Source organism: Carlito syrichta, unplaced genomic scaffold (genome assembly GCF_000164805.1).
Source record: "Carlito syrichta isolate Samal-C Ts95f unplaced genomic scaffold, Tarsius_syrichta-2.0.1 Scaffold307254, whole genome shotgun sequence".
NCBI classification, from domain to species: domain Eukaryota; kingdom Metazoa; phylum Chordata; class Mammalia; order Primates; family Tarsiidae; genus Carlito; species Carlito syrichta.
The window spans coordinates 112,475-132,505 of NW_007251350.1; the positions used below are offsets into that span (position 1 = coordinate 112,475).

General features: G+C 37.3%; 1 protein-coding gene and 1 pseudogene across 2 annotated transcripts in view; both read right to left on the reverse strand.

Annotated features, from left to right (window-relative positions):
- VPS50 (VPS50, EARP/GARPII complex subunit) overlaps window positions 1-20,031 on the reverse strand; it is a 97,168-nt gene that overhangs the window by 25,970 nt on the left and 51,167 nt on the right. For both annotated transcript variants that reach the window (XM_008064261.1, XM_008064262.1), the window contains 6 exons: window positions 18,373-18,505; window positions 14,859-14,941; window positions 11,867-11,961; window positions 11,449-11,547; window positions 6,845-6,935; window positions 2,746-2,922 (listed from right to left, as the gene is read on the reverse strand). In XM_008064261.1, coding sequence (XP_008062452.1) covers window positions 2,746-2,922; window positions 6,845-6,935; window positions 11,449-11,547; window positions 11,867-11,961; window positions 14,859-14,941; window positions 18,373-18,505 — 678 coding nt within the window. The remainder of the gene's footprint in view (window positions 1-2,745; window positions 2,923-6,844; window positions 6,936-11,448; window positions 11,548-11,866; window positions 11,962-14,858; window positions 14,942-18,372; window positions 18,506-20,031) is intronic.
- On the reverse strand, window positions 4,460-5,679 carry LOC103266632 (annotated as a pseudogene).

A 20,031-nucleotide genomic window follows, 5' to 3' on the forward strand; every position in this document is an offset into this window, starting at 1 on the left:
ATTTTCTTACTTAAAGTCTTCCACAGGTTTCATCCAAATTATTTCAGTTTTCTAATTCATTAAGAGGCTGCATATTCAATTTTGGCTCTCTGGAGGCATTAGTTCAGCTTAGTAAACACATGTAACACACATGCTGACATTCTAGTTCATTATGATAAGATTTAATTCCCAGGTCAGCTTAGAAAATGAGGTCCAGCACCCAGGGCACTGCTGAGAGCAAGGACAAGAATGGTGGCCTTAGTCTTGAGAGGAAGGCTCTCTTACTAACATTGTATCATCTTTATGGCACCAGGTCCAATACTGGTATAGAAAAGGACTGTGGAACCCACAGAGGCAGCATCATCATCTGTTCATGTTACAGAGTCACAGGATCCTGTAAGAGCCAACACTCAGTTTTTTGTTGTTTTTTTTTTTTGTGTTGGAGTCTCACTCTGTCACCGAGGCTGGAGGGCAGTACCATGCTCATGGCCACTGTAGGCTTAACCTGCTGGGCTCAGGCGATCCTTCCACCTCAGCCTTCCAAGTAGCTGGAACTACAGGTGTGCACCACCACACCCGGCTAAGTTTTTGATTTATTGTAGAGATGAGGCCTCACCAAGTTGCCCAGGCTGGTCTTGAACATGTGAGCTCAGGCAATCCTCTCACCTCAGTTTCCCAAAGTGCTGGAATTATAGGTGTGTGCCTCCGTGCCCAGCCAACACTCAGTTTTTAAGTGCTTTCATTGACTATTCATTTAATCTTACAAACAATTCTCAGGAAGTCTGATTCCCATAGTACAGCTGAGGAAACTAGCATGATGACCACACGGAAAGAAGTTAGTTCCCACCTCTGCAATGCCTTTTTGAGAGTCTGTCAATACAGAGGCATTATGACAGGCTATATTTAGATGCGAACCTGGCTCCCAAAGACCTAAGTTGTACCTGGAAAGGCTGGATCACACATTAATAACTGCAAACAAGCATTCCATTTCTCCTATACCTAGTGACCTGACGACATGCAGAAAGCCTTCTACACACACTAGGGCTTCCTGATTATAACAACAGCCTTGTGACTCACAGCACAGTTAATACTCGATGAGAATTCAGTATTTGTAAATTTGCCTACTCACTAAAATCCTTACAATACTTCTGTGGTCATTATTAGACATGTGCAGAACAGAGAAACATTGAGTCATCCAATATGCACGTTCCCGGCAGAGGGTCAACAAGGGGGTACCTGGCCACGTTGCTTAGGCTCTCACACTAGCATCAAACTTCCCTTTCAAGGTCTACCTAGTGTCACATGGTTTGCATTTCATGCCTTTTGTTGGTGACCTCACTGTTTTGCATGGCCCCCATGGGTAGGACTAAAGTGCTGCCCAGCGTGGCTGAGTGCAGGAAGGCTGTAATGTGCCTTACAAAGAGAATGTGTGTATCAGGTAAGCTCCATCTAGGCAAGGCTGATAGTGCTATTGGCCAAAAAACCAATGTTGATGAATCCACTAACAAAGGCATCTCTAAGCAGAAACACACACAAAATAAGACTACTTACTGATAGGCTGAATGAAAATGTTGGGACCACAGTCACACAGGAACCTCAACCTATATTTCCCCTAGGAGTAATGGTTCAGAATTTGCTAATTTAGTGCTCACCACAGCTCCACAGAACACAACTGCTGCAAACAGTGAGACTCAAGCTACATGAGTTTCCATTAACAAATCACTCTTACAACAGAACATACTATTTCAAAATAATCAGAATGACTTCTAATTCCTCTCAGTTTAGTCTACTTCACAGAGGAAAGTGTCAAAAAGAATCACCGAATCATAGGTTCAAACATGGATGACTAGGAAATAATTTAAATAATACATGCCATGATAAAACATGACAACGTTCTATTTTCATGGCAATATTTTTAAAAATATACCTTTACTAAACAAACAAAAAGAAAGTTTTAAAACTAAAATAAAAGTCAAGTCCTTCAAAAGATTTTTGGCAGATCTAAATAGTTTTCCCTTAACCTTCATCAAATCTAAAATGAAAATTATACTGAGTCACTCTAAAAATTATGAAGATCAGAAGGACCCATCAACATCCTAGGCCAAATGGAATACTGTGAAACAGCCTGTAGGTCACCATGAAGCAAGTGTTCCCTTCACTGTAAATCTGGGGAAACCGAGGGTCACAAAGTTAAAATAACTCACCAAGGGCCATACAGCTAATAAATATAAAGGTGATATTCATTACCTGCTTTCAAACTTACCCATTAACTCACACTGCCTCTAGTTAAAGCTGTTTTTGATTTGCTCAAAGTACTGTTAATACAATTGTACTTTTAAATTCTAAAAGCATCCCAGCCAGGCACCAAGCAAAACATTACCCTCTCTTAGGTAAAGAGATGTGGAAAATGACTACGTTACCAAGGAAGGAAGTCAAGAAAAAAGTGAGGATGATCTATTCCCTCGCTCATCTGTCTACAATAAATCAAATAAACATTCAGTGAAAAAAGTATACTACTACTTGATCAGTAATCTGATGAGAACCTAAGAGAACACACAGCAAACATAAAGTCTGGTACTGTTCAAGAGGACAGTTTCAACAGAGCACAAAGTGATGGGCTACACAAGTGACATCACAACTGCATCAACTATACAGGTAGGAGGGATGGTAGACAGAGAAGTAAGTCTAGTAAATGACTCTGCTCACTGAGTAGAACGTTGTCAAAAAAAGACCTCTCACATGTATCTCACAAGATGTACCACGTACCCCATTAGAAGCCAAGACATCTTCTGTCTCCTCATCTTTGTGGTTGGCCTGGATTTCAAAAGGATTCCCACCACTACAGTATTGCTCAAACAAGGTCGCTGCTTCTGAAGATGTGGAAACTGGCTGCTTGCTAGGGGAGACTGATGGGGAACGAGACTGCTCCATGAACTTGAATTCCTAGACAGTGAAAAATGAGAAGATGCCTTTGAGCAGCAACAATAAAATTCAAATATATAATACACATATTCCACAAATGTAAATGTAGAGTTAGTAGGGGAAAAAAACCTGTTCTTCAGATCATTCACTTTTAAATCTTGTAAGGTGTCTGAAAGCACAAACTTGGAAACACATGTTTAAACGTTTTCCTAAAGACAACTTAGTCAGTGATGTCACTTAAAACACTGTTATATTTGTTTTGGCTTACCTGGAAAATTTTTGAAAATAACTTAAGAAATTTAAATAATACCTTCTACAGCAAAATTCCTTTTAAAAAGTCATTTATAAAAACTAGTTGTTGTTAAACTACTTGCTTACTCACATGCTTGTACCATTTAAGACACTCTATGCAAATACATCAAGAACAAAGCATGAGGTCTCTATCTTCCTTTTTTATGCTGATTCCTACAAGCTTCCATTTGCTTTTCTTTTACACCAAGAAGCAGGAACACAACACATGCTGAGACCAGACTACATGTCTTCTTCCCTGACCTGCCATAACCCATGACATGCCTTCTACATGATGTTGGGAAAGTCACCCGGCCTCTGTGCCTCAATTATCCCAGCTATAAAACAGAGAATCAACCCAGACTAAAGAACTGCAAGTGCCGAAGCTAAAAAGTTGGAATACCTGGTCTAAACCATGCATTTGCCAGATGAGGAAACTTAGGCACTCTGGAGAGATCTGATGCCAAGGCCAACACCACAGAGCTAATGAGAGGAAAAGCTGGAGTAATCGCTGAAGTTCCTCTGAATTACAAAGCTCTTCATTTGACAATAATCTCTGAAGTTCCTCTGAATTATAAAGTTCTTCATTTGACAATTTACCACAAAATTCAATAAACATTTTTCTTATAGCTAAAAAAACTAATTCCAAATTTAAATTTTTTCATATTCAATAATATTCTTAAATTCTTAAGAGGTATATTAGCTTGTTGTGTTAAGTGACGTGTTTATTTTCTTTTTACCTTTCAGTGACACATTTAATCAGATACATCATACTGCCTAAGAATCATGCTATTATTTTTACAATTTAAACAAGGGTTGAATATACATTCATGAGACAAACTTTTAAAGACCAAATCTACAGGACTAAAGGTGATAAGTGAACATGAGGTTGTGAATGGTTTTCAAGGTAGCTACTTTAGAGGAGAGAATGCTCACCTGCATGCCTTTTTAAAAAGTTGTCTCATGCTTACACCAAGTAACACACAATCTGATGGTTAAATGAAAACTCAAATACAATTTCTGTATTAAAATACTAAGTTTATTTCACATGTATATTTTTGTCTCCCCACCATTTCCATGTCTGACCACCACTACTACTATGTCCTATCATAATATTCCATGCATACTTAAAACCAAGCAACGGGTGGAGTTCCATCTATAAAAACTAAACAGGCATTTTGGACAATACATTCTTGGCAATGGAACCTGGACAACATTTATCAAACGCGGTAGGGAAAGTTCTCACTCTGCATTATAAAAAAGATAGATATTAACTTTTATAGAAATGAAATAAGATGGAAAATTTTAACAAACTGTTTAAACTATTTTCTTAAAGAGATTTCCTTCCTGCCAGAGATCTTGAATAACCTCCTGGTCAGTCATCTGAAGCAATTCTTCACATAATTGATGAACTTGGCTTCCACCTTGGAAAGAGAATCACCGTTTTCTTTTCTGTTTGTTTGGTTTTTTTTGAGTTGGAGTCTCACTCTGTCGCCCAGACTGGAGTGCAGTGGCCGCTTCCGGCCACCGCAGCCTCGATCTGCTGGGCTCTGGCGATCCTTCCTCCTCAGCCTTCCTTGTAGCCGGAATTACAGGTATGCGCTACCACACCGGGCTGATTTTTTGATTTATTGTAGAGATGAGGTCTCGCTGCCCAGGCAGGTCTCGAACCCGCAGGTTCAGGCAATCCACTCACCTCAGCCTCCCAAAGGCGCGGGATTACAGGCTGAGCCACCGAGCCCAGCATGAAAATCACCGTTTTCTATACTTGCTTGCATTTTTGCCTTAATGGTTTCTACAGAGCTAGGTCCTTTTGGTGTTATAGGAGTTTTTTCCTGTTTTTTGATGGATTCTTGACCTTTTGATCTTGGTGTTGACAGTTTTGAGTCTTTTCCATTCTGGTTTGATTTCTGCGCATTTTTGGTTGGAGTGTCTCATACAGATTTCTTCACTGGAGCTTTTTCTTCAGTTTCCTAATCATCAAATCATCGTTGTCATCATCTTCATCTTCATCAGCAGCAACCTTTACTTTTTTCTGAGGAACCCTGCTACCACCTCCAGGAGCAGATCTCTTTCCAGATATACTTAAGAGTTTTACATCCTCATCCTCTTCATCTTCTGACTCTGCATCTTCCACAGCTACTAAGTGCTGTCCACTAATATGCACAGGCCCTGAAACACACTTCAACTATAAGACCACGGGTGGTATTATTTCAAAGCCCCCAAGGGAAACTGTTGGCTGCACAGACATCTTCAAAGCTGCCAGTGTTACTTTCATTGGACTGCCTTCATAATTCATTGCTCTGCTTCAACAATATGCAACTCATCTTTTGCACCAGCCCCTAAACTGACCGCCCTTAAAGATAACTGGTGCTCATTTTCATCATTATCCACCTTAAAGTGATCATCGTTGTCGGCCTTTAGTTCACAACTGAAAAGATAGTTCTGGGGCCTCAGAGGGCTCATGTCTATGTCCATCAAATCCTCCATAGGGTGGTGGCGCACACTTAGGTGGGAGAGAAGGCGGATGGAGGTAAACGACTACTGCTCGAAAGAACAGCCATGCAGGACGGAATCACACCAGGTGTCAAATACCATTATTTAAATAGATATTCTAAAATTAATGTTAAACCTAGATTCCTAAATAATGTTAAGGAATTACCTTAGTTCTTTTAGAACTCTTAAATCCTATGTTAATTTAATGTTAATTATTTTGTTAATGCAAATTAAAATTAATGTTAATTTCATTGTCTTTAAAGTAGTCATAATAAAATCAACATGTTCCAGTTTTTTTTTTTAACATTTCTATGTTAGGAAAGCAATAAAATAAAACTGGATAAGAAGCTATTGTACCATCTGAGCATAAAGACAATCCCTATAAAGACAATCTCATCATATATTCTTTACATTTATCCAGAATAAGATAATTGCCTCTGAAAGCAATTCCTTCCAAAGGCAAAAACTAAACCCACTGTATTTTCTCAGCAGGAATCTAAACATATGGATTGCATCTTGACGTTTGGTATTTGTAGTGTACAATCTTTCACACAAGAATGTTTATCTACAAAGCATTTCAACCAAGAGAAAGATCAAACCAATTAAAGATTTTTTCTTACAGATTGCATATTTGGTCTGTAAGGATTCAATGTATCAATTAACTAATAAAAATTAGTTAAGAGTATTTTTTATAAGTGCCTTTTTCATTTCTGAGACATTTTCTCATTACAGGTAAATTTAAGAATTGCAGCATAAATTAAGAACCTATAAGTCCCTTTAAAAATGACAAAATATTCTACAAATACAAATAAGCATTTTATTAAACATTATCAAAAAATAATTAATTTTCTGCCAAATTTAAATACAGCAATAAACTCTACTCTGAATTCAAAAGAATCTTTTTAACTATGACTCTAAAGGCAAGAGTTTCCCCAAAGTATGTAAACTGAATGCTGTAAAAGAAGACAGATTTTCACATCCACAAAAGGGTCATTCTTGTAAAAGAGGTTTGCTATTAACGACTTTCCAGGAAGGATGATAAGACACTATTCCTTAACTTATTTTATAAACGCTTTCATATACCTGTGGGTTTTTTTTTTTTTCCAAAAAAAAAGATCATTAAAAGACAGATTTCTTTGTTTTTAAGGGAGACACTTACATGAAGTTGCAAGATGCTGAAATTTGACTTAACAGGGCAAAGTTCCCAAGTCTCATTCTCTAAGAACATTCTCAGTTCATCAAGTCGTGTTCTAAAAAAAAAAAAAAATCCAAAAAGGAAGAAGAAAAGTACGCTGTACACAAACTTGAGGATATAAAGTACAATACAATTATAGGATTATCATCAGCATGATAAATGTTAAGAACCCATTCAGATTAGTACAGTAAACACAAAAGTTTACTTTTACAAGCTAATATCTTCTCATCCTTAAGAGAAGAACCCTCAAATATTTAGTAACCTGAATATTTTGACTATACTGCAAAAATAATGAATGTGTAAGAAATGACATTCTTTTTAGGAGACTAAGTAAAAAGCTTATCACTAACTAAAATATCCTTAGCTAATCATACATCAATGCCAAAACACAAATAAATTACAGATTACAGGAGATCACAGATACTAATAAATACTTTATACTAAAGAGCACAGATCTTAATCATAACCACATACTAAGTCACAACAGCAAGATAATTATCCTTTCCAAAACATTTAGCTCAGTGTCTATCTTCACACCGCATTTGAGAATTAAATGAACAGGTAAGGCATGCATATCCCCGACCTTCCACTAATCACTTAGGTTACACAGGCCTCTTCTTTCTTTAACGCTATTGATCCTATTATCTAACCAAAGTAATCAGCATATGATACAGGCAGTCCCAGAAAAACAAGCCCTTACTTCCAGTTGACCAAAGGACCAATGTCTGCCTTGTTCTTTCCCTTCCTACTACAAGCTGTTAATATCATACTAAAAAAAAAGTCTAGATTTTTAAAAAACCCACAGGTTATAAAATAAAGAGGCAATAATAGGCAAATCAATGAAAACCAGAAATTGCTTCAAATCTGGGAGTTAGCAGACAAAGTCTTTAAGATAATTATTATAAGTTAATTAAAAAGAGAGAAAAATGCACAAAAGGGATAGAAATGAGAATTTCAAGTAATCACAATAAAACAAATAACTAAATAGATATTCCAAAACTAAAAAATATAATACGTCCAATCAAAAACTGATTGGATAAGTTAAAACAGCAGTCTAAGATAGCTGAAGACAGATCAATAGAAAATACCCAAACTGAAGCATAAATTGGAAAAAAAAAAAATAGAAGCAACAGAAAAGAGCATAAACAAGCTATGAGACAGCTGAAGCACCTAGGAGGCACACAACGGGATGGAGAAAGTGGCAGAATCAATACCCGCAGAGGTAATGGCCAAGGCTTCCCAGAGTGACTGTGCCTGCCCCTCACATCATACACAAAACAATGCAAGTGGACCATAGATCTCATGTCAGAACTAAAATTATACCACTTTATGATTCAACAACATAAAGACCAACAGCCCAATTAAATATTGACAAAGCTTTGAATAGACATTTCTGCAAAGAAGATATACAAATAGCCAATAAGCACATTAAAAGATGCTAAACACCCAGCGTCCTTAGAGAAATGCAAATCCAAGCCACAATAAGACACCACTTCACACCTACTAGGATAGCCACAATCTGAGACAGACAATAACAAACACAGACAAGGTTTTGGACAACTGGGACCCCCCCCCATACTGATGGGAACATAAAATGTGCAACCACTTTGGAAAAACAGTTTGACAGCTCCTCAAAAAGTTCCCCAGGGAGTTCCCATGGACCTAGCAATTCCACTCAGTACTAGTTTCCTGGGGCTGCTCTAACCAGCTGGGTGACTCAAACCAACAGAGGTGTTTTCTTTCACAGTTCTGGAGGCCAGAAGTCCAAAGTCAGTATCACTGGGTTAAAACCAAGGTGCTGGCAGGGCTGTACTCTCTCTCTGGAGGCCCTAGGGACAATCCACTCCTTGCTACTACCACACTAGCTTGTGGTACTTATCCCACAGTAACATAAACTAATGCCATGAGAAGAGGTACCAATGCACAGATTGAAGGAGCTTGGTCAACCCCAAGCATAAAAATATACAGAACATAATATATAAAGTAAGAAAAGATGACAAACTCCAAAAAGGGTAAGAGAAGGTCAGTGTAGTCACAAGGTTGGTCCTTGAATGATCTGGAAGCACACTCCCTAAGGCACACTGCAGCAGAACAGGAGAGCACACAGAAATGCCAGTGATAACCACCACAAGGATAAACTTAAAAAGCTAACTGAGAAGAAAGCACGTAATGCAAAAGCAGGAATATACATGATCAATCCAAGAGAAAGCAGGAAAAGAAAAATTACAGAAAAAAGTTTAACATTTTCAAACAACAAAGCAGCAATACAATGGGTCTAAACCTAACTATGCTAATAAATATATTAAGTGTAAAATGGAAAAACCAGTTCAATCAAAATGGAAAAAACAGTTCAAAACAAAAATTGTCAGAACAAATTTAAAAGCAATATCAACAACAACAAAACAAGACCAAACTATATGCTGTTGACAAAGGGCATGCTTTAAATATAAGGCTATAATTACAATAAAAGTAAAAACTTTACAAAAACACAATTGCTTATCATGAACTAAATTAGAATTTTTACCAATTTTTTTCCCATCCATAATGTTTTTTCCTATAGTCTGTCAATTGGCTATCTTTGTTATTTAATTCTAGTTTAATTCCTCTGTGGTCAGAGACTATAATCTCTGTGATTTTAAGCCTTTGACACTTTCTTAAAAACTTGCTTTATGGTCCAGCAGATGATCAATTTTGGTAAACTTTCTTTGTGCCATTAAAAAATATGTACTCTGCAACTGTCAAGCGTTGGGTCTGTGTGTGTATTTCAATTAAACAAATTTTATTAAATATCTTGGTCGAACATACATCCTTATTAATTTTTTTAAATTTGCTGCCATTATCAATTACTAGAAGTGATTCACAAAAGTTTCCAACTATGGTTATAAATTTGTCTATTTCTCCTTTTAATTCTGAATATTTTTGCCTTATATATTTTGAAGTTATGTTAGTAGGGGCATACAAGTCTTCCTCTCCACCACCCAAGGCAAGGTAAAAGTTTTTCTCCCTAAAAAGATAAATTACTTCTCTTTTATAACACCAGACAGTGCACCTTCAGGATCCTTGAAACATTCTATAAGCCTTGATAACTAGAGTAATTACAAAAGAAAATGCACTCGTTAGATAAAATGTTTTCACAATACACATTGCTACATAATGTATGTCATTATTGTTTAAACTAGAAGATCTGTACTTTGGGAAAATCTGCAGCATCTAACAGAAGAAAACTCTTTGGGCATATGCACAGTTAGTACCTGAACCTAAAGAAATGTGGAGACGTAAAACTTACACTTTTGAATGATAACCCACAGTAACAGAGACTGTATTCCCTCATATGCTTATACAATTTGGCCCTAGAAAAAAAATAATGCCATGCAAGCTTTTTGATAACTATCTCAACAAACATGAATAAATAGAAGAAATCCCACCAAAGAGAAAATGATCCTATTTTTACCTTTGTAATATGCCAATAGCTTCAAACCAATAGTCTAAATGGACCCAAAGTAAGAATAATCTGGTTCACTCACGTCTTCATTCTCAAGAGCTCTACTTGGCAGTAGAGGACCATGAAACAAACTGTATGCACATTTAAATACTTCTATTAGCAAAGTAAAAGCAATCTTGATCTATATTTCACCATGTCTCATACAGTTTTCAGTATTTATGTAGTAAGATTTGGTGAAGGGAACATAGCACATTTAGACTCATCACTGGCTAATGTAATGACTTTAGTCAATTCCATGTATGTACACTGGCATCATTTCTAACCTGCCTGTCAATTCCATTGATGCACCAGAAAGGAATATTTTGAATCCTGACTCTCTCTGGTGCCAGTTAACAACAAAATGAGAACTTAATTATAAAAAGTAAAAGTTCAGTATAAAAAGTAAGATACAGCTCTACTCAAATGACCCAATACATAGAAGGGACGCAGCACAGCATCCAGCTTATATCAAGAGAGGCCTGGTAAGTGCCAGCTCTCTCTCCACCGAATTGAACGCTACTTTGAACACACAATCACATTGCGGTGTGAACACCCCTTCCAGCTCTCCTCCATTCCCCAAGCTACCCCTGGTCACCTTTTAAAGTTCACAGTGGTTGTTTTGCAAAGCAACGTAGTCCACAATCCTAGCTTCGCAGCTGGATTCTGAATATTACACCCTCTCCTGGAGAAGCTTCTCACCCTGGAAGGTGTCTCTCATGCACCTCCTCACTAAGAACTGCCTCTGCTGACTTAACTTCCAAGAGAGCTCAAACTACACACATGCAGGCATGCAGCAGGGGACAAATTCTTTCTGTGAATCTTGATGCACAATCATCGTCTACCCATAAGGAAATCAGTTCAATATTCAGTTCAATATTTTCAGCCCCTCAAGACAAAGAATGTATTAAGATTTACAATGACTACATAATGAGAACACTTTATTATATTTTGGTAAAAAATCTTAATTATCCTCTAAAAAGCTACAAGTAACATATGCATTCAAATTCAAAAGTAATTGTCTTAAATCAATTAACGCTGTAAGATTAAGTGTTAGACAAAGCATGTCTTCGTACTTTAGAGTTCTCACCTATGGTAGTTCTTGAAATAATTGACGCTCTGTTTTCTGATGGACTCCTGTAAAACTTCAGACTTGCTACCACAAAATTCTTCTCCAACTTGCATCAGCCTAGTTGCATAGAAAGGTTTATGTAAATTTCAGTCACATCCTTATAGAGAAAAAGTTGTCCAGGTTCTCTTTCTTCAAAGAAAATAAATCATAAAAATTTGGAAATTTGAAAAAAATCTAAAGACTACAAACTCACTGTGGTACAAGGAGCAGAAATATTTAAGTACATTAACACAAACCCAGCAGCAATTAGATTACGAATGTACGATTATCTTCATCTCCAAAAAGAAGTTATAGATAATTCACTAATTCATTATTCCTTTGATTACCATGGTAGAATGAATCAAACTAAAGAATAAAACAAGATCTCAAGCACTACCTGCTGATTATATCCAAAACAAAGATGAAATCATCATATTTGAATATAGACAAATCAGTTCCAAGTAAGTAGGTTTTTACTTTTAGCTGAACATCCTGTAAGACAAAAGAAAAAAAAAATTCAAGCAAACTCAAAATATACAAAATAAATTATCAGAACCACCTATTCTTGAGTTCCAGTTTAAAATGAGGCAGAAATATATTTGTAAATTGATAAATAATATCTATTTAGGTCAATAGTCAACATCTTTAGGAGATCTAATAGAGACAATTCCATGAATATCAGCTACAAACATCACAGTAACTTAACAGTTGTACACATTTCTATCCAATGTAAAACACACAAACACACACACATACCCATACACATAAGATAAGGAAAATTATGTCTTCATACTGGATATGAAGATGAAATCATTATTTATATATGGCTTAGTTGGTTAGAAATTCCAAAATAATCAATTCAAAAATAATCAGTAATAATAAGATAACTACATGAAGTGGCTATGTACAAGACAATGCAAAGAAATTATACCTATTTCATGTATACCTATTATGGCAACTAAAAATGGAGAAATTTATTCCATTTAAAATAGATACTAATAAAGAATAACTATAATAAGAAATATCAGACCTATAAGAAGAAGTAATAGCTCTAATGAGATACATAAGGAAATTTAAAATTTCAATAAATTAAATCACAGGACTGGATGTGTAAAAATGTCCATTCTTCCAAATTAGTGTAGAGGTTCAATGAAATTCTAACCAAAATCACAACAAAAACTTTTCTTCTGAACAATTATTCTAAAATTTTCCTAGAGTAAGAGGGAAAAACCACTTTAAAAAAAAAAGTTTTGAAAAGTAGAAGCAAAAGTTATAAGCAATGTTGGAAGACTGGTACTAACTGTGATATATTAAAAACTATTTTTTAAATTCTAGCAATATAACAACATACAGAGAAATCAACAGACTAGAAAAAATAATCCAGAAACAGTACATATAAACACATACATACATACACACACACACACACACACACACACACATACACACACACACACACACCCACACCCACAGGGGCCAAAATACATAGACACATCTTAAGAGATGCCAGAAGTGTCTGTACGCTGATGGTAACCACTTTGAGCATATCTTTATAATTGCAGAAGTCAAACGTGATTTATATTCATCTTTTGTTCTAATACATTTTTTCCTTTCTTAAAATGTGTGTCCATTTTTTTGGCACCCTACATATACATAATGGCTTGATAAACAGTAGATCTGACCACAGATTCTCCAATATCGACTATGTAAAACTGGAGTCTGTTGGAAGACTAACTCAGAAACAACTATGGGCAAGGGTGTACACTCAATGTGTATGAGATTTCCCCTCCTTTTATACATAATACTCAGAAAAAAGTTACTTCAAACCCACAATTAATGGTAAATTAAAATCTTTTATCTAATTTTAATAAATATTTAATATGGTCATATAAGAAAATATAGAAGTTAAAACTCTTACAACTATCACATAAATATATTTTAAATATTAAAGTATAAATTCGCCGGGCTCAGTGGCTCAGCCTATAATCCCAGTGCCTTTGGGAGGCTGAGGTGAGTGGATTGCCTGAGCCCACGGGTTCGAGACCTGCCTGGGCAGCGAGACCTCATCTCTACAATAAATAAAAAAAAATCAGCCAGGCGTGGTAGCACATGCCTGTAATTCCGGCTACATGGAAGGCTGAGGAGGAAGGATCGCCGGAGCCCAGCAGGTCGAGGCTGCGGTGGCTGGGAGCGGCCACTGCACTCCAGTCTGGGCAACAGAGTGAGACTCCAACTCAAATAAATAAATAAATAAATAAAAATAAAGTATAAATTCAAATAGTGTATCTCATATAAAATCAAAAGAGCACTAAATTATAACTACTAAGTGATTCTTCAGAAAATTTATGTTTTCAGGATGTATTTACCTAAACAATTTCCTTCTAAAGAAATCCTATAAAAGATGGTCAAACTAAAAATCACCATCATTAGAAAAATCAAAAATGCATTTTAAAAGATCATAACATGGTCAAAGGGTCTGTAGCCTCCTGAGGTTCAAAGTTCAAAAAGCACAAGTTATCTTCAAAGAAATTACACTTTGGTCTAAGAACTAACTAATTTTAGAAAACAATCAAATTATAAACACTTGAACTACTAAATGGCAAAGAAAAGCTTAAGAAGACATTGCTATGATCTGAATGTTCATATCCACCCAACCCCAAAGTGAAGGTAACAGTAAGCACCGCCTTTGTGAAGTGATTAGGTCAAGAAGATAGGGCCTCATGAATGGAATGATGCCCTCATAAAGGAAGCCCAAAGCAAGCCCCACGTTCCTTCCACATGTGAGGACACAGCAAGGCCATGCCATCTGTGAACTAGGACTCAAACTCTCACCAGACACCCAGTCTGTCAACATCTGATCTTGAACTTGTCAGCCTCTAGAACTGAGAGAAATAAACTTCTGTTTTTAAGCCTCCAGTTTAGGGTATTTTGTTATAGCTGCCCGAATGCAATAAGACAGCTCTATTCAGCCAATAAGCATGAAGATTTCCTCAAGATACAAATACTGAGAAAAAACATTCTTCACTCTGTACTAGACTCTGAGCCACACACATCACCTACTCAGTTATTTTTTTCCTAAAATTAATAGAAAACTATGAAAATACAAATAAATTTTTTAAAAAAGAGAATCTCAATGAGAAAGGCTAGTTTTTTTAGGAAAGCATAAATTTGCTAGGCCTCTAAAAGTAAAAATAATATTTCCAATGGAAAGTTTCAAATCAAAATGCCAACTACATTACAGAAATTAAATTAAATAGCCTTTTCCCAAAAAGCTGAATATAATTAAATTTGCAAATACAAATATAGAAAATTTAGAATTAAATTTCCAAAACAATTTTGACATGACATTCCTATTGCTTCTATGAAAAAGTAATTTTAAAAAACCAAACCTGCCATATTCGTGTAAGTCCATGTTCTAATTTCTTTTTTACGTAGCCACGATCAAAATTAGTTTCTTCCATATTACTACCTTCTGAAAATAAAAGATGGTATACATTTTTAGATTTATTTAAATGTGTTCTGTTGTTCAAATAATATCTATTTGGCCTCTCATACATTGTGAGCCTAAGTAAGATACAGCATACATGTTCAATATTTATATAATTAAAACAATGTAAAAAAAAAAGTATTAGGATTAAACCCTTTGAGTAAGACAGACGAACTTAGACCATGAAATGGCTAATACACCTGAGACCAGTCAGATATGTGGCTTAGGCTGGAATGCCAATTCAGTCAGTGTGGTCCCAGAGACCAGATTCTCAGTGGCCATATACTGTGACTGGAACCCCTATAATGGCACACAAAACCACTTAATCCAATTATTAAGTGATATGCACGCTAACAAGAGTACAGACTGCACAGCTGCTCAGACAGTGTGGTCCTGAGGCACATGTTTTATATTGTCATCATAAGAGTTTTATCCATCCCAGAGAACGAATCTAACAATGCCCAGTTCAACAGATGAGATCAGTGACCTGCCTCAAAACAACTGAAAACACACATACATTTATATTCAAAAGATTCAACTTTGCTGTGATCACCAGTGAGAAACAACTGAGTATATGATCACCCTGTCTTAGGTTAGCAAGGTATACACAGAGAACTAGGAAAAGGCCCTTGCACGAGCCAGGCCCGAAATACATGACTGGTTTGTCTCTGAGCATTCCTGGAGCTCAAGCCCCTACACATATATACTGGGGGGAGCCATCAAAACAGGAATTATCCTTTGGAGGGCGGGCCCTTTGTAATACAGGCTTTCCCCATTAGGTGAGTATTCTAGGAAACCACTGGCATCAGTATACCAGCTAGTGTTGTTAGAAGAGCCTGCTTCTGGCTTCAGTGAATTTTTATTTTTTGCAGATTCTTTCAATGTGTTTGCTCATTTCAAGACGGGTTATTTACGAGCACACCTGCCCACACCATGCTGAGAGTTTAGCAGTTTTTGAACAAAAGCAGCATGACCCCCGTGTCCCACTCTCCCTATTCATCCAATTTCGACCCAAGCAAGTTTTTTTTGTTTCCTCAGATAGAAAAAAAAAAATCCTCAAAGGGAAACATTTTGCCAATGTGAAAGAGGTGAAACAAAAAATGGCAAAACCACTAAAAACCATCAAAATTGATGAGTTCAAAAACTGTTTTGAGCAGTACAGAAAGCATCTCGGGTGAATTGCATCTAATAGAGAAGACTTCGAAGGGACTGAAGTTTAAACATGTAAGAATAAATAGGCAACTTTTCATAGATAAATTCGATGGGTTTTTTTGGGTCTCCCTCACACATATTCTGGTTGCTACAGATCTAGCGGCCTAAGGCAGAACAAGTGTTAGGATACCAAATAGCATCAAATATTACCACCAGAGAGCTAAAGAAGATGAATTCTAGAGTCCTCTTCAGCTTTATGAAGTTCTGTGAGGAGTAATTTTCAAATTATTGATTTCTACAGTTTTATTCCTAAATATGAAAGGATTAATTTCAGGTGAAAATAAATTTTTGGAGTCCTAGAACTATCAGCTGTCTGCTAGACTAATCAGCATACCTGAACAGTCATAAAATAAACAGATTAGGTCAAGTAGTGTTAGCAAGAAGGACTAAGCAGATAAAGCTCAAAGAGAATTTTAAGTTTGACTCAGTCCTCCAATGAACATAAACTACTGCCTAAAGCAAAAAGCAAGCTTTTCCATGATGTCCCCTAAACTTTTATATCTAAAGCATATGTTAATTTGTTCCAAACTTTTCCTTTGGTTTCTCCTTAAATAACGTACTAGACAAGGAAAAAGAGTTGCTGAAGAGTCTTACTAGTGTCCAGGCATCTCATAATTATTGTAGTCACCTCTTGATGGCTTCCGCTATACTAAGGACTCCAGCACAAGCACCCTGCCCTCTCTCCAAGCCTCACAGCAACCCTGGGGGTGGATGTGCTACTCTGTGTGGCTGTTTTGATTGTTTTCAGCCTGTCATTTTAAGGAGCACACTAAGACTGGAAAGGAAAGCAGTGTCTTCCAATTTGCACGTTTGGTGAACGCGGTGACAACGTAAAGCCTCTGGACAGAAGCCCCTTCCCCCGGAGGCAGGAAACCCAGAGTGTGAGGGTAGTGAGGTGGTCTGGCCTGAAACCACCGGCACCCATGCCCCCTCTGCATCCTCCTCCTTCCCTCCTCCATCCTGCCAACAGTACTTCTCAGTGGATGAAAATTCAGTCATAGAATTTTCCTCTCTGATTTTTTGTTTTCTTGTATTTATGAGTTTTCTTGTGAGACAAGACAAAGATTAAACATATGTCTTCAAAATACTAAAATCCTAAGCTTCATCAGTGAGATTTAGGTGTTCCCTCTACCCACACAACAACAGAAACCAACAACCCAGAAACAGAATTTTACTAAAATAACTTGATTGAATAGTTACATTAAATTGTATGTGCTACACAAAAATGTGTATGCTATAATTTATTTTGTCCATATTACACAAAATGCTGTAATATCATTTATGGTCTTTAAAAGTATTTTGAATACTTGAAGCAATTTAAACAAAATGCCTAATAAATGTAATAATTCCTCAAAGACTCGCTCTTTATTATTTAGCTGACTATACTACAATCACTTAAAGTTGCAGTTGATATTCAAATATGAATATTTTATAACATGATTTTTTTTCATTTTTATTTTAGATTCAGGGGGTACATGTGCATGCTCATTACAGGGGCATACTGTGCAGTGGTGGGCATTGGATCTCAGGTGGCCCATTCTCCAGATAGTGAACACAGTAGCCAGCAGATAATTTCTGAACCCTAAACATCCTCACCTCTCCCCTTATTGGTGTCCCCACTGTCTATTATTTCCATCTTTGTAGTCCCACATATTAGTGAAAACACATATAAATGAGAATACATATAAGTGAGAACACATGGTATTTGGTTTTCTGTTTCTGAGTCAGTTTACTTAGGATAAAACATCATTTTGTAATGAAATTCTAAGACTTGCTGCATTTTCAGGAAGGAAAGTGTAAATACAATTATTAGCTCTTAGAACCTAGCTTTATTTGCGTGACTTGAAAATTAGCAAAATAGATTAATTCTGGATAGCCAGTATTAATTTCATAGTAAACCTGGACAGAACAATGCTTTACCTAGTTTACAAATAATTATTAAAGAAAATTTTTTGAAATGCTCTTTCCCAATAATTCCATCCTAAGTCCCTGAGCACACACTTCTGGAAACTGGTACCATTTGCCACTTAAAAAGCTCATTGGTCAGTTAGTCCCAAAGGAGGCAGAGCTTTATAGTAGCTGAACCACTTTGCTGAACATCTGGCCCCTGGTCCCTGGTGGCCCTGTCCTCACTCTCCTTCCCACTCCAGTCACATGGCATGCTGACAGCACAGCCTTTAGCAGGCAGTACCGCCAGCTCCTACCCGAGGTTGCGGCCACATCCTCGCCATCGTGCTTCTCATGCCACCCCATGGTCCTGTAGTAGCTGAGCATCACCTCCCACAGTGCTTTGCACAGGTCGGCCAGGCAGGGGATGTAGCTGTCGGGCGTGACGTGCTGCAAAAGATGAGAAAGGGTAACCCCCACATTACTATGTTCACTGTCACACAGTTACAATAAAACACTATGCTCTCAGGTAAGTGCACCCAAAAGCTAGGGGTGACTAAGAAAATGTCTTCAATGGACACATCTACAGAGAAAGTTCAATGGTGAGGATATTTTTTCAAGTAACTCCCATCTCAAAAGGGCTTTTCAGTACTCATCAAGATTATCAGTCCAGTTGCGGTGAATCAAATTGTAGGCACTGAACCACAGAGTCTGCAAGAAGTTATTAAATTAGCAAGTGTTCTCATAAACAGTAGTGTAAACTTCCTGAAATGTATTTTTTCAAAGACATGGTTCCAAACATACAAACACAGCCTTCTATATCCTCAGACCTGAGTCACAACTCATAGAATGAAGGCTGGATTTATAATTCAATAATTTTATTTGCATAAATTAACAACTTTGATGGTCTCTACATTCTTTAAATCATGTGGATATCCTATATCTGGCTACAACATTTTAAAGTAACGTTTTACATAAACAAGGCTATGAAATAATGTAGGCTGCCAAATTTTCACCCCAATGGACATGATGAATGTTCTTCCCCCAATGCTTTGTGAAACAATGAGTCTGCCATTCTGCCCTTTTTTTCTGTTCCCTCTTGCATTTGTCATAATGCAGCAAGCATGCCATCACTTGAGATTCTTTTAACATTTCTTTAGTTTGTGAGCGACTGATCCCAACTGGCCATGCTGATGGAACACTGAAGGCAAGACTCTGATGTGAGTCAACGCTCTAAGGCCACCAGCTGGCAGCTACAAGCTACATCAACAGTGCTACGGTGTGGGGTGCCCCAGACACCCTTTCTCTTGCTTTTCTCCACATCATGATCTCTCTCGCCTCTAAATTCCTCATTTACAAAAGCACGCATTTAGCAATTAATACAAATACTGGTCTGTGGTAGATAGGATTACGAAGGTCTACATGAGAAGCTAGAGTGAGTTTCTCCAGAAGAGTAAACCAAGACACAGAGAGTTTCCTCAGCACCCAGAGAGGAATAGATCCGGTGGCAGGCCCACAAGTCTCCAAAGGAGTGATAATAACCACTTAGAGCAAATGAGAAAAAAATCCACCAACCTGGGCTGGAACTAGCCGAACTCTCTCCTGCACCCACAGTTCACCACAGTCCCTGGATGCAGTAGGGATTATGAGTGACGGGAATTCAGGAGTTCTGTACTCCTACCACGAACATGCAGGGCTCCCTGCGTCTTGTGGGACTCCAGGCCCTCAAGGGGAAACCCCCTTGCCCACAGCCATGCTTTGCCATGAAGTGGAGCAGGACAAAGCCTTGAGCAGAGCCAGCTGCCATTTCCCTGGAACTTAACACTTGCAGGTAGAGCAGCTGTTTTCCAGCCAGCTTAGGAGGGAATGGCCCCCAAGGGCAAACTCCATGGTGTAGAAAATTCCTGGCTGAGTGGGTTGTCTTAGAACACCTGAGGTCCTGAGGCCAGCTGACCTTGACATTCAGATCATAGACA